We start from the raw sequence: 16,040 nt of genomic DNA on the forward strand, positions 1-16,040 counted from the left end.
GCCCCAATCTCAGCTGGAGTGTCTGGCTTTCTGTCCCACAGATCATAATAACAGTAAGGTGCCTTATCAAACCTGTAAGTGGTTAGACCTTAGTGCAGAATAACATACCATGGAAGTCAGTCAAACGTTATAAAATCCTGATGCTGCGACACATGTGCCTTGCAGTGTCAATGAAGGGAATAACTAGTGCTTCACTTTGCTACTAGACCAATGACCACTTGGCTGAAAATAAAGCCATCGGCTTCTAGCCATCAGTGACCTGAGATTTCCCCATTGCTAACAACAGAACATGGCATCCTTGACAAATTAGTGCTGCAATGGAAGAATTTGCAATTAGTTTTTGACCGAAAGTTGGTTACACTGATTGTATATCATAAAGAGTTTGCCTTATTGATGCTTTGCTGCTGATACAGTGGAGGGTTCAATCCTGGAACTGAACGTTCACTCTTTCCTAAGGCCTAATTTCAAACTAGGCCTTATCTAAATTAGGTTCCCAAATCCCACACGTAGGCACCAAATAAGAATGTAGGCACCCAAATGAAAAAAGTAAGGCCCAGATTTTCAAAGGTGTTCAGCGCTCAGCCGCTCTCATTATTCTCAATGGGCGGTGCTGGGCTCTTTTGAAAATCTGACCCTAATGGATTGAATTTCCCATCTTCTCAAACCGCATCAAGCCTCCGGTCTTGGCTTGGCTCCCAGCAATCCTCAGGTTGGCAATATCTGGTAGGCTGGCTGAGATATTATTCCCCGCTGTTTAAGGGAGACCAAGCCATGCAAAGAGGGTGCAGATCACTGCTGTACACTGGCTCCAATGTACTGTCGGCTCTGCAGTAGTGAACGCATTCAAGACCTCCTCCTTGTGTTTCATTCGGTTGTTTCTTGAAAGGTTCAGCATTCCCTGTACAATGCAACTGATATTTACAATAACAGGTTCATCATCCTAAAGTAATATATAGATGAAATATACTGCAACCCCGGTGAAAGAAAATAACAAACGGTGTAATTTACAGATGTGGAAACAGCCGGGGAAGGACGAAAACACACGGACTGCTGCTGCTGTGGAAACAGCAATGACTAACCAGCCACTATGGTCTAAACCAAAGCTCAGTGAAGACAATGGGAGGCTTTCCAATGACTTCAGTGTGCTTTGCATCAAAGCACCTGCAAGGCAGAGAACTGGCTGCCAGTGTGGTAGGTGACCATAAAAGCCAAATTGCAGATGAAGCATTAGAGCGATAGGGAAAGGCGTTACAAGGCACAAAAAGAAGAGCCGAGGGAAAGGAAAAGAGAAGGGGGACGGCTGGGGGACAGGACCAGCTGTGACAGTAGCAAGGACGCAGCCGGGAGGGAAGGAGTAGGCTTTGTGCAGTGCATGGATCAGGGACTTGGATGCAAGAATTCTACAAAACCGAAATCAGGCAAATTTTGAACTACGGGGCTTCATCTCCATCAGGGGTTTCCAGTGACTTCATAAGCCTGTCTAATCATTCACAACATCCCCAGTACCCCGCGATGGAAGAGCGGCTGTACTTCACAGTTGCTTTTTATTTTTTTCCCTGCATGAGAGACCAAGTGAAATGTGTTCTGTGTTCAGTGGCTTCAGTTTGGCACTTAGTACTTTAACTTTCCAATATTATGTCCCAGCTGCAAGACACTGAAGTCCTTTTGGGTTCAGATTCTTCAGTAAATCACTAGAACTCAGCTGTGCACTGAACGCTAACGAAACACATGAATTATCACCTTGCGGCTTCTGACAAATTCCTGCAGAGAAAAAAATGTGTCCTTGAGGAATCCTTGTGCAGCTGTGAAAATGGAAAACCTCTGCCCTCTTAGTCAGTGATCCAAAGCCTCGTGACGGCAATGGGAGACTTTCATGGGCTTTTGGTCAGGCTCTCACGTGCCCCGGCTCATAACAAAGCATCTATTACATGCTTGTCATAGCAGCAGTGCAGAGGCCTTTTTATTGGATCAACAATACCCAGGACATGAAAGGTCCATGGTTCCACATTTCTAAATTTAGCTCTGTGCTTTCAACATCTAAGTGCTTTTCAAAGACTAATAAATTTGCCAGTACTCTTGTATCATAAGGAAGAAAATATGTCTGTAAGCTTCACTGGTGTATATGGACCTGATCCAAAGCTCTCTGAACTCAATGTAAAGAGGCCCTTTAACTTCAATGGTCTTGACTCTGGCCCTGCATTGTCTGATGTTTTACTTTCCTTTAGGAAAAGAGAAAGTTAAAAGGCAGTGCAACTGCAAGGAAGTTTGCCCTCAAAAGTCCTTGTAGTACAGTCAATTTTCAATAGGGCTTTTTTCTCCCCTTGACACTGATTGATGGTTGAGTCCCTCAAAGCTATATTGTACATGACTTTGAAGAAGAAGATATCTAATTTCCAATCATAAACATGGTTTGGTTTTGTCTGTCTTTTAAGATGGTATACCTGTCACAAAGCTTGGTGGAAATCTACAGGTGGGCGGAAGCCAAGGAAAGGCTAGAGTCCATGAAAACACTTCCCCTGCATCAAGTGACATGGTTCAGGGCATTGCTAAGGAGCTGGTGGCATCTCTGAGCCCATAGCAGTCAGTGGAGGTACTGCAGAAGTGAATTGACAGCCTGTCCTGCTCCTGCAGTATAGGGAGGTGACTGACATTCAGGTCAGGCAGTCTTCTAGTGCCCTGCTTAATTAATAAGAAATTCTTCATTCCTTCCTCACTAGTCTTTCCCCCATGCTTCCAGGACTGGATTTCAATGGTAGCAGGTGATTCTCTTCACATGCCGTAAAGATGGCTGATGAGCTGGGGGCAGTGGCTAATCATGATCCTCTGAAATGATATATGGAAGACAAGGGCTATAAAAGTGAGGTTGGGGGTGCAGGCTTCTGGAGATGCCCAAGAAGGCACCAAAAGGAAGGGGTTTCCTAGGCCTGGTAGAGGAAGAGGAAGTTCATATTACACCTTTCACCCACTTCTGGGAGTGGCTGACAATGATATCAAACTTTCATCCAGAAGAATCCCAAAGTGGTTGACATGATTAGGCCCCAATTCACAAAGATACCTAAGCATGCTTAAGTTTAAGCATGTGAGTTGCCCCACTGAAGTTTAAAGTTAGGGATGTACTTAAGTAACTTGCTAATTGGGGCCTCAGTGAAAAGGTATTGGTCAAATTCTGGATGCTTGCAGCTAAAGATGCTGCACAAAAGTATCAGAGGATAGAATTTGGCCCCAAAGGTATAGGAAGTGGTGATGGCATACTCTCAGGGCCATGAATTCCCTTGCTACATAGTATGGCATCACTGACGTTAACCTGTAGTCTTCTTTAACTCAGTGATTTTTTAATACTGTATTTAATAATCAGAAGAGGTACATTATAACTATCTAGACCTAGATATAGTTCCAAGACCTGGTTTGAGGTTTTCAGGCTAATTGTGAGACTGCATAACTCTGAAGGGAAGGTTCAAGTTTTAACATTGCTGAGTCCAGCCTAGCAGGATGATCTGCAAGCTTAGAAACTAAATTCTGGGGTTGCAAAATGAATCTACAAAGGAGCAAAGCATGAGCAAGAAGCAAACCACAAAAGGCTTGGAGGGTTGATTCCGATGAGTAAATCTGAAGTATCGAAATTTATTGAGTTTGCAAATTTGGGCTAGATATCTCATCGGAGCAGGCTTCCCTGGTACATATCTGGCAGGTCCTGTTTCAGTCAGGGTGGAAGGGAAGTAACCTGAGTAGAACTTTTCCTTAATCAAGAATTACTGTAAATATTTCAAATAACTTTCCAAACTCATTTAAGTCTGTTACAGGAGATTTGCAATGAGGAATCAGAAACTTAATTCTCCAAAATCCTGATCCAAAGCTCACTGAAGTAGATTGAAAGATGACCATTGTCTTCAATGGGTTTTGGATTATATTGCAGTTCCCTTGTCTTTTGATTAAAAGAATCTCAATGTTTCTGGCCAATGAGTACGTCCCTTCTTGTGAAAAATACACTTTAGGAGACAGCTGCGGCATTCCTGAGGTGTGCTTTGATTTCTTTCTTGGCTGCTAAGAAGGAATATTTGAATGCATCCCAAGATAAATTAATTAGAAGGGCTACTAACTGGATTCTAGTGATGGCAAAGGGAAACTGATGACTGTCAAATCAACATTATAATCGGCTTTTCACGTCTTATGTTACTTTCTTATTGAAACACCATTTATATGAATGGGGGAAAGAAAGGCCAGGTGTCTACCTGCCTGATGGGAAGACTATTCAGAGTTTATACTTTGTCTGCTGTACCAGTCACTAAGGGAGCATACTTGAAACACCCCTTTCAGTCCTCTGGGTTTCTGTGAATGTTATGTTACTTCAAAGTAGTTTGGATTGTGGTAGATCTGCTTATTATAATTATTTTATATAACTCCTAAAACTGCGGCATACTTTTTAATGACAAGTATAAAGACAAGGTTTCTGCTTCAAGGAACGTTCAATCTAAAGCCCTGATCCATTGGGAGATAGTAATTTGACTTCAGTTGGATTACTCCTGTGCTAAAAGTTAAGCACATGCTTACTGTAAGTGCTTTGCTGATCAGGGTCTAAAATTGCAATCTCTTCAGGGCAAGGATGAGAAAAACACTGAAACACATCCTTAACTTTGAGCATGTGACTAATCAATGGGACTACTCATGCACTTAAAGTTAATCTCATGCTTAAGAGCTTTGCTGGATCGGGACCTAAATCACTGCTGTTGCACAGACGCATTGTGTCAACTTCTGTAAAACTACACTGGAAACTAAACAAGGAAGGAAACATTTTGAGATTTTTGTGCTCAAAACAGAAATACTACTAAGTATAGAAGCTTATTACTTTTCTTGTCACAGCACTGTCATGCTAGCTCCATGGAACTTAACTTGGCAAAGTATGCTCCTGTTTCATCTTCTAACTCCAAGAACTTCTACTCCTCCATTCTTCTGTTGTTCTTGTTGGTTCCTTTATTCATCTAGTTTTCCCTTTGTAAAAACATCTGTCATCCATGGCAGAGAGCTCAAGTTTTGGAGAGTGGTTTATTTAATTCTTGACTGAGCAGAGTGTTACTGCTGTGGCAGCGAGCGGCCCGATCTGGGTCAACAGACTTGGGCTCGTGCTACCATGTGCTAAAACCAGCTGTGTAGATGTTGCGGTTTGGGCAGGAGCCTGGGCTCTGAAGTCTAGGGTAAGGCGAGGGCTTCAGAGTGTGAGCTATAGCTGAAGCCACAACTTCAGAGCGTTGTCTACACAGCTGTGCTTAGCACAGTAGCCCAAGCCTTCATCTATTGACCTGGGCTGGGAGGCTTCATGCCAATGGCTATGTAGACCTATCCTATGAAGCTTAAGAGTACTCAAACGTCCCAGGTAGAGAACATTTTTAATATAACATAATTTCTTACTTAGGAGTGCAGCTCTTCTTCTCCCAATTTAAAAACAACAGCAGAGAAACAGTGTGATTCTGAGTGATTACATGGGAAAACAAGAAGCGTGAGGATTCGGTGTAGTTAAAGCCGTAAAACGAAAGACAAAGTTTGTGGAATATACTGTCCTGTTTTCTCCTATACATTCAGGGCCAGACTTTTTAAAAAGAGCCCAGCATGCAACAGCTGCCATTTAGACATGCAAATAGGGGCCTAAATTTTCAGTGTAGGCACCTCAATGCATCCTAATTACGAGAGCTGTGCATGAAACTAGAGCTTCTGTTTCATGAAGGATTTTGATTTTGAAATTTGTCTTTATTCTGAACTGGAACAAAACCTCCAAATTTTGAAGTCCTCCAAGGAAAATTTTGTTTGGGGTTGACTTCCACTTTTTGTTAAAATAGTCAATAGAAGAGGTAATTTCAAAACAAAAAATCAAACTCTTTTATTTTGAAAAAATGTCAAAATCAGATGTTTCAATGTCATGGGCAACGTTTTCCTGGTTCTCTTCCAAAACCAAATTCCAGAAAAATCATCTCAGTTTCACAAAGCATTTCAGTTTTGACGGAATCGCATATTTCAAAAGAATATAGTTTAATTTAAATTTCTCTGGCCAGCTGTACTGTGGTTAGCCTCTGATTTAGATCTATTCTATTCTGTTCAGGTTCTTATGCCATCATATCACTAGTTTTGTTGCAGCAACACACTATCCAGGGTGAAGACTCTGTGTGTGTGTGTTTTCATTTTTGGGTCGAAGCATAACTAACACAGTCAGCACATCTCCTCTAACAAAAAAGGACCACCAGAGACATTAACTGGTGCCCACAAGCTTCTAGGATTCAGATGAGCAGTGCGGGGGATTTAGTATGATCCAAGTGAACGACGAAACATTTTCCTCATAATTTTCTCACACCTGTAAACAAGCACCTTTGCTGTGAAGTGTAGAGCAGTCTCCTGGTCTGACTGAGGAAATTACTTGATCTCTGTAAATCTCTTGTCAGTATTTCATGCAAATTGCATATTGATTTTATGCGGATCCTTTAAGTAGCATTAAGGTTTGCAGCCTACCTTATCATGATCAAACAACAGTCTGAATGCCCTCAAAGAGATGATCCCACCCCCCCCCCCAGCAGACAGTGATAACAGTCTACACTGGACAAGGATTATGGATTCACAGATGCAAGAACACACGGGAATAACAAAGATAGGAGTTCGCAAAAAGAAAAGGAGGACTTGTGGCACCTTAGAGACTAACCAATTTATTAGAGCATAAGCTTTCGTGAGCTACAGCTCACTTCCTCAGATGCATATCGTGGAAACTGCAGCAGGCTTTATATATACACAGAGAATATGAAACAATACCTATTCCCACCCCACTGTCCTGCTGGTAATAGCTTATCTAAAGTGATTTCCAGCACAAATCCAGGTTTTCTCACCCTCCACCCCCCCACACAAATTCACTCTCCTGCTGGTGATAGCCCATCCAAAGTGACAACTCTTTACACAATGTGCATGACAATCAAGCTGGGCTATTTCCTGCATAAATCCAGGTTCTCACATCCCCCCCACCCCCATACACACACAAACTCACTCTCCTGCTGGTAATAGCTCATCCAAACTTGGGCTATATTTGCTTGTAGCCGAGTATAATTATTGTAAATGACTGTGCCTTTCTTTAACGTTGGTGGGACTTCTCACCAGCCAAGAGTGTTCCTCTAGCACTGTATGCTTGTAATATTTGCTATTTCACGGTACTACTTAGATGAGAAAACAACCTATTTTTCATTTCATTTTAAAAGTTGCCAGAAAGAAAAGTGATTTAAAAATGGAAATAGAGTGCATTTGACTCCTTTGTCAGATCCTTAGGTGATGCTATTCTGCAGTTCCTAGGATGGTTTTTAAGTCTGTGATTAGATTCCTCTGTATCAGCTTTCAGCACAATGCGGGTGACCAAAAGCAGCGAGTGCCACTCGGTTTAAAGAGGTGTCGAACTTGCTCCTTTCTTGTGTTGTCATCTGTCTGATGCAGAAGGCCTTATATTTTTCAAATGGGGAACCCCAAAATGGAGGCTGGTGGAATTAATAGACACTCGAAAATTTTGGGTTAAGTGACTATTCAAGGTCAAGACACTGGCTAAGATCCTGATCCTGCAAACAATGAATACTCCCATTTATTCACTATAGTTATTTGTTTTTGCTGCACTGGGGCCTAGGTCAGGAAAAGAAGCCCCGTCTTCCTATTCCTTGACCGTAAACTCTAATCACTAGTTCACTCTGCCTTATTTGCTAACCTTAATCTCATCAACATGCTGATATAGCCCCTTACTTCTACTCCCACTGTTGTTAAGACATTTCAAGTGATAATTAAGGCAGACTTCTAATTATTTGTTGCACTTCATTTCATTATGAGCAATCATACCCTAGAGCTGAGTAATTGATTTATTTGGTTCATTTGGGGGTCGAACAAAACATTTAGTTTGACCTAAAACTAAATATTTGGTGTTGTTTTCAGGTGGTTATTCTCCCCCCCCTTTATTTTTTTTAATTACATCTAGCTAAAATTTCACAATGAAATAATATTTCAATATGAAAAGTTGAAACACTTCATTCTGAAAAAGTCAAAATGTTTCCTTTTGACTCCTTTTTTTGTGTGTGCATTTTTTCCCTCGCTTTTTTTCGGGCTGAAACTATTTGACCAAAAGCTTGCAAATAGTTTTTGTTGCATTTGTCAACAAATGGACTAACAAGTATTAAACAATTCATCCCCAAAATGTCACCCAACACTAGTGGTACCAATGTTTGTTTCCTTGTGCAGCTTCGCAGATGTTTGCACAAAGTGCAACATGACTGGAATTCCCGCCCAGCTTAACAAGACGGCTCCACGCATCCCCTCTAGAACCTTATTGCATAAAACGACACGCATCTCGATCCGTTAAACATCACTATGTCAACATATATCTTTATGGAAAGGCAGTTACATTATTTATTTATGTTTACAACAGAGGCATGGATGTTCTTTGGCAGCACTGACTTTGGATGTTAACGTTTTTTAATGTCCTTCACGGAGCAGACAGTCACTTTAATTTTTCAGTATTTGCTGTCTACTTGCTTGATAGCTCAGAGGGGATTTAATTTGTGAGGCAGACCTGCCAGCCTGCAGCACAGAAATGATAGTAGTCATCCACCACCTTGAAAAGGTTGGTTTTCTTTAAACATTTCAAAAACACAGTTCTCCAGGGGCACTGTCAATTGAGGAGGAGAAGAAAGTGTTTGTGAATCCAGAAATAAATATTAACTCATTCATCACCCGTTTGAAATGATTATTTCAACCACAACAAGGAAAAGGCTTGTATTCTAAGAGCAGGGTAACCAGACAGGAAATGTGAAAAATCAGGACAGGGTGGGGATAATAAGAGCCTATATAAGAAAAAGACCCAAATATTGGGACTGTCCCTATAAAATTGGGACATCTGGTCACGCTATCTAAGAGGCGTTTTTACTAGGTACTTTTATGATTTGAAGAAGCTATTTTGTTACCCTGCAAGAGTGGAATTGGGCCAGGTGGGCCAAATCTACTAATTAGGTTGCAAACATTGGAGCTTTAGGGTGGAGGCAGCTAATTAGAGAGAGGCTCACCTGTACAGGAATAGGCAGGGTCTATAAAGTCAGGTAGCAGGCTACAGACAGGGCTGCTGGGAAAGGCTGCAGGAAGGCAGTCAGTAGTCACTCCCTGGGAAGAGAGTGCCTGGAGGTGGTATCCCCAGAGAGAGAAGGGGAACCAGTCAGAAGTAGGCAGCAGTCCAGGGAAGAAGTAGAGAGAGGAGCCCAGAACTGCTGAGTGAGGGTCCCTGGACTGGAATCTGGAGAAGAGGATGGGTCTGGGTTCCCTTACCAGCCACTGAGGAAGTGGCACTGGGCAGTGAGAGGGGAAACTGCCTAGGACTGTGAGAGAGAAGGGACTGCTGAGTGACCTAGCTCAAGGGCTAAGTCCTGAAGAGGATGCTGTGGTTCTTGGGTCTGAGAGAGGGGCTGAAGACCAGAGGGAGAGACAGTGTGCAAAATTGTGGATGGGGGCATCAGCCTCCAGTCAATCCCCAGAGGGACCAGGAGGAGGTGCCAGACCAGCAGTGAGTGGTGTACCCTGTGACTAACAGCCATAAACGAAAAAACGAGGGAGTGCAGGCTTAGATGGTTTTGGTCATATACAGTGCAGACCTGACAGCTTCATGGGTGAGAGGGTCTAACAGATCGAGACTGAAGGAAAAAAGACAAAGAGGCCAGCCCAAGAAGAAGTGGTGGGCTGTCATTAAGGAAGTCCTGTTAGCATGTGGTATGATAGAGGATATGGCATTGACTAGAGCACTCTGGAGGGAGAGAACTTGTAGAGCAGACCCAATCTGATTGGATTAACACCAGGAAGAAGAGTAATTCCGAGGTAAATGCAGGGACTGATACCCAGGAAGCTGTCTGGTTGGCTTTTACAGAACAGTAGGGAGTAAACCTTCTTCCATAAGGATATTCTTGCAGTGAGTGTCAAGATGGCAGTGCCTATAGGCTTCATCCTGCAAGCGCTATTGAGAATACTGCTCACTACTCAGAATAACCCTGTTGATTTCAGTTGGACCAGTCGGGGTAGTAAGCCCTAAACTCAAGTCAGCATTCAGCCTGTGCAGAATAGGGACTTCTGTTTGCAACACCTCACTGTTTTCTTCCTTCAGCATTCTGTGCCAAGTTTTGCATCTTGGCAGAGACAGTACCTAGCAGCTGTAATTTACCTGGCACTATAGAAAATCCTAAGCCACTCTCCACATTAAGGAAATTCACGCTGCTCTAACTACACGGAGGGGACTACAGGGGGGCGGGCAGCTTAGCTTTGGTCTAGCAGGAGATGCCCAGGGCTGGAAAAGCCAGGTCCAAGGGGCAGTGGTGGAGCTGAACTGGGAAACTTGCAGGATGCTCGTTTGCATCAGAGATGTATGTGGATCTTGGGAAGTTCAGGCTGAAGCTGTTGTGGATTCAGTGAAATGCTCGTTTTACAGCTTCACAATAGATCCCGACCAATTTAAGATTTCTAAAAAACTGATTTTTAGAATATACTTTATTTCAGGCAGTCCTGGAATTTATGCTGCCCACTAATTTCCCAGTGAATAATAAACTGCAGATCATCGATTTGCTGAAGAGAACTCATTAGTAAAGCAGCACATATCAGCATACTGCTAATGACTTACCTTTTGACTAAGGCACATACCAAGATTAATGTGGCTTATTACAATGATTCTCCAAGACCCTTTGCTAAAAAGATTTCTAATGATAAAAACACTAAGCTATTTAGGATGGTTAGCCAGTAATTATCTGCACACAGTTGTCATTGATAGCTAGTCTTTAATAACCCTCAGATATGTTTTGGTCAGTTTTATATTTTTTCATGTTAGTTAAGACAAATTGGTCTTAATGTAGAAATAGGTCTGAGCCAAAACTGACTCACCTAACATACAGTGTCTGAACTTCTGGCAAAGTTAAAATTCAGATCTAGCACCTTTACAGATGGTGGTCTACGGTGCAACAGCAGAGGGTTTTAGTGGATATGGGAAGATGGTGAAAATACTAGTGAGAGATCTAAGTAGGTGAGTGGGCAGGGACATTGGAGAAGTCCACTGCAGATGTCAGGAAAAGGCAAGTATTGGGAAGAAGCCCCATTCTATTAAAAATGAAGATTTAGGCTTCAATCCTGCAAACATTTACACACATGCTTTACTTTACTGCCATGAGTAACTCCCATTGGGACTACTCATGGCAGTAAAGTTAATCCCCTATGTGTTTGCAAGATCAGGGCCTTAATTATTTAGCTCTAAGCCAGAGACACAACCTTAGATCCAAATGTGCTTTTTTTCCCAAGAGATAAACCAAAAATCCAGGATTCGAACATTCTTGAACATTGTGGTGTTTGAAACTTAGATCAGAATTTTGATGTTTGAGCCATTCTCGAATATACTTCCTTAAAGGTCTAAGCTTCTTAGGTCTACTACAGACATTTTCTCCCTTGAAAAGCAAAGCCACCAATTTGGAGTTGGTACAAAGGGGCAAGAATTTAATGCCAACTGCATTGGAAATTAAAAAAATAAGATGTATACAGTACAAGGAACCAAAATGTTGGGCTAGCCTGATGCTCTAGTTGCTGTTGTCTCTGCAGTGAGACAAGAAACCCATGTATGATGTATTGGTTCTGATTCTCCGGATCATTAGTAGTTGGTGGATGAATTATGGAGATACCATACCTTTCCAAACACACATGCACTTTTAGAAAATAAAGTGGAAGGTTCTATTTCTAAAGTTTTCCTCATCCTCCCAAAGAGGATTTGTAAATTGGGGGTAGCCGTGATTTTGATTGATTTCTATGCATGCTTTGCCTTAATTCCTATCAATGAAAGTGTCCCTACTCACTAGAGTTGGAGTGGACGCTGCAAAGAGAAGATAGAATGGATTTACCATAACCAGCTAATGCAGAGGGTGGTGGTAACACAGGGCCTTTCCAGCTAATGAAACAAGCCCAAAAAACCTATTAATCCAACAGGCAGTTATCTTGCTTTCCATCTAAATAGCTGCCTCACCACCAATACAATAATATCAGGAGCACAAAATAAAATTATTCAATGTTAAGCCATGTTCCAGTCTTCATGGTGGTCCTGTCTACTGAGCAGGCAATAGAGCAAAGGAACAATATGCAAATTCACCTTTCAATGTGCCCAAACAAAACCCACAGATCTGAACATCCCAAACTTTGACAGTGGTTCGAAATCCAAACCTGGATGCAGATCTGAATTCCTTGGCTAGCCCATATTAAAGCCCCAAATCCAAAGTCTCTGAGCGTTAGGTGAGAGAGGGTGTTCAATATCTGGATCTGAATTCTGTGGTTTCAGCCCAAGCTGTAGGTTAAACACAGTCTCAGTTGATCCGACCTCTAACATACTTTAGCCAGCAAATGCGGAAGGGAGGACACGATGTCGGCCTGTTCTGGAATATGATCTTTAGTGTGCTGCTAACGCAGTTTGGCTGTGCTAGGCAACAACATGGTCTGTCAACATGGTTCTAACTAGAGCTGTGCAAATAATTCATTGAATGAAGTTTGCTTCTTTTTCTGTTCGCAAATTGTCCATAAGCACTTCACAATTTTCTTAAATGTACTTGTTATTTTAAACTATTCACCTAGTAATTTCTATGACTCTTTCTTGGTCTGTAGATTACTCACAAGTATAACTGGTCAGGAATTTTTCAACTAAGTGTTTTTTTCATCAGAAAATGAATGATTTGTTGAAACACAGGGTCCATTTTAATGAGTTTCTCAACTGAAAAATAATGTTGAGACATTTCGAAATGTCCCATTTTGACACTTTCGAAATGAAAAATTCTAGTTCAAAATGAGTTGACATTTTGAAAATGTTAAGCCAATTATGATCAAAACAATAAAAATATTGAAATCAAAATGATATGTTTCAAAATTATCAGGATACATTTTTTGATTGACTGAAACCAAAAGTTTTCAGATTTTTGGTCCACATACATTTTTGTGATTTTTGACTTTTCATCCCAATTCAGGATGGGAAAACTTTTCAGTATCTTACGGGGAGGGTTCTATTGACAAGGACTTTGTTGTGAGTATTCAACATGTTTAAAACAAACAAAAGGAAGTACTGCTTCACACAATGCACAGTCAACTTGTGGAACTCTTTGCCAGGAGAAGTTGTGAAGGCCAAGACTATAACTGGGTTAAAAAAAGACTTAGATAGTTCATGGATGATAGGTTCATCAATTGTGATTAGCCAAGATGGTCAGGGGTGCAACTCCATGCCCTGGGTGTTTCTAAGCCTCTGACTACCAGATGGTAAGATTGGATGACAGGGGATGGCTTACTTGATAATTGCCCTGTTATTTCATTCCCTCTGAAGTATCTGGCATTGGCCACTGTTGGAACACAGGATACAGGGTTAGATGGACCATTGATCTGATCAAGCATGGCTGTTCTTACGTTCAGTATCTCAAGTGAGCGTTGTGGTGGGTAGTTTGGGTAGGGCACAGGTCACGTGATTATTTCTCTTAGATTCCTAGTGCAAATGCTCACAATTATTAATCTGAAATTCATTATGTTCTATAATGTTTGCTGTCTCTGCTATCAGGAAATTCAAGGAGTGAACACAAAAGGCGGGTGAATACAGGTGGAAACAACTTCAATTGCTATGAAAAGTGTGTGTTCCCAGAGGGTGGGATTTTCCAAAATGCCCACCTTAGCCCCACTCTGCTCCCATGGAAGACAGTGGGAGTTTTACCATTGGCTTCCATAGGAGCAGAATTAGGCTAAAGCTGAGTGAGTGCTTCTGAAAATCCCACCCAGAATGTCTCTAACTTAGCACTCAATCTAAGGTGGTGTGACCCTATTCAGAGTGGCTCAGTTTATGGCTAGCTTAGCGGAGATGGAACCGAGCCAAAACCCAGATCAATCCAAACATCCCCAAATTTACGGGTGTTAGAAATTCAAATCTGAATATTGAAAACTGCTTCTACCTTTATAATAGCCTAAATCAAAATCCTGGTCCAAAGAACCCCAAACAGCGACCAGTTTGCAATCTGGCTTTGAATCTAGCAGTTTAAACTTCTCTCTCTTCAGCTTTTCTCCTGGATCTGAGTCAGGAGATAATTGACTGTAATGTGACTGTTTAGACTCCATAAATTATGTAATACTTAATGTAAACTGGGAAGAAGCAAAGACTGAGTTAACAAAAGTTGCCATTCTTTACCTTGGGGTCATGTATTCCAGAAAGCTCCTCATAGATTTTCTCTCCTACCATGACAGCAGCCAGGTTCGCTGTGTATGTCGACAGACAAAACAAACAAAAAATGGCCCAGAGATTCATTAAAAACCTTCCAGTCCAGCATTTGGGGGGTTTGATGGCAGCTGTTCTGCCAAACAAGATTGCGTAACAGACATTCAGGGCAGAGGAGAAGGAGAAAACTTTATTCCTGTTTCTTCCCTTGGGGGTCATCCCAAAGGGGCTTTTCCACTCATACAGTGTGAGAAATACTGCTGTGATATGGAGGGCAACAAATATTCCCAGCCACATGGTCCAGTGGAGTGGCCACATAAAGGCTCCAATAGGAGCTGCTGTATCTCTGGTCCTCACTAAGATGCCCAAGCTTGTTGAAAAGAAAGGGCTGGTGAAATCAATCACTTGGCTACGGGCTGTATTGATGCTGAATGATGTCACTGCCATGTGGGCTGTCCCAGCCAGAAGGTCACCCACAAGACCTGTCCAATGTCCATTTTTCCAAGCTCCGTACTTTCCATCGCCAACAATGTACAAGTCAAAATCAAAGTTCATATCCTCAGCCAACTTCTCCAGCAGGTCGATGCAGTAGCCATAGCAGCACTTTTTGAACTCAATGGGCACAGTGTCATTGCCCCCATGAAGGGTTTCAAAGAGGCTATCCAACATGGCTGAATCGTTGGTCAGAGGATCCAAGCACAGTTGTCCTGCTGGGCACAGCCCTTCATCATCCACGTTTCTCGTGAAGACAAAAGGGTGTTCTATCAGTGTTACCACTCTCAGGTGCAGCCGGGGAGGGTGCAGGATGTGGTTTTTGTGCCTCTGGGCCTGCTCTGGCCATATCCCATGATCCATGATGATCTTTCCTTCTTGCCAACTCCCCAGTCGAGTCCACATTGGGTTCCCAACAGGATCATGCTGCAGATTCCAAATGAAGAAGCTGTTTTCTGAGCTGATGATGGAAGAGCCTTTCACTTTAATGTGGCCACTGAGACCGTTAAAGGTCGTGTTGGCTAAAAACCTGTTGGGAGAAGAAATGTAAGAAAACAGAGCCAGACATCCAGATGGCTGAAGCCTTACACTGCTTTAGAGGAACAATGGGCTTGTATTGAAAGCATTGTACTGGGACTCAGGAGAGCTGTCTGTTTCCTGTTTCTGGCTGTATGACCTTGGGCAAATCATGTAATCCCCTAGTGCCTCACTTCCACCATCTGTAAAATGGGGATAATTATGCTTCCTTTCTCCCACCCTTTGTCTATTTAGATTTTAAGTTCTTCAGGAAGGGACTGTCTCTTACTAGCTGGGCAGTTATGAATCCTTCTGATTGAGAGAGTGCTATCTGAGAACTTCACCGCCTACTCTGCTTAGCCTTATTAGAAATTTAATATCCATATAATGCAAAATAATAATCATGCTAGTGCCATGTTAAGTTTGAGAAATCAAAGAAGCAAAATCCAGAAAAAAAAAATCCTCAGCTTGTGCAAATCAACATAGCTCAGGGATCTGGCCAAGAATTTCTACCGCAACACAATTGAGGCATAGTGTATGCCCTACTTATTTTAGGGTATAGCTTAACTAACATAAAACAATAGCACATTAAGCTTTATATTCAATATGAAGAACGAGAATAAAAAGTATTACAGGCCAAATGAACTCGTTGGGTTTTCTGGTTTACACTGGCAGAATCTAGATTGAGTCATCGGTTGTGTAAACAGCACACCTCCCCACCCACAGGAGTGAATCAGCCCAACATCTCTGAGGTGGCTAAATTGTTTTATAAACTTTCAGTTCCCTGCTACTG

The 16,040-nt window shown here is 42.0% G+C and overlaps 1 protein-coding gene across 1 annotated transcript in view; it reads right to left on the minus strand.

The window, feature by feature from the left end:
• GRIN3A (glutamate ionotropic receptor NMDA type subunit 3A) overlaps positions 1 to 16,040 on the minus strand; it is a 93,063-nt gene that overhangs the window by 38,589 nt on the left and 38,434 nt on the right. Inside the window, exon 3 of the mRNA XM_084628009.1 lies at positions 14,213 to 15,260. Within this exon, the coding sequence (XP_084484135.1) occupies positions 14,213 to 15,260 (1,048 nt within the window). The remainder of the gene's footprint in view (positions 1 to 14,212; positions 15,261 to 16,040) is intronic.

The sequence above is a fragment of the Lepidochelys olivacea genome (assembly GCF_965140295.1).
Source record: "Lepidochelys olivacea isolate rLepOli2 genome assembly, chromosome: 5".
In the NCBI taxonomy this organism is placed as follows: Eukaryota; Metazoa; Chordata; order Testudines; family Cheloniidae; genus Lepidochelys; species Lepidochelys olivacea.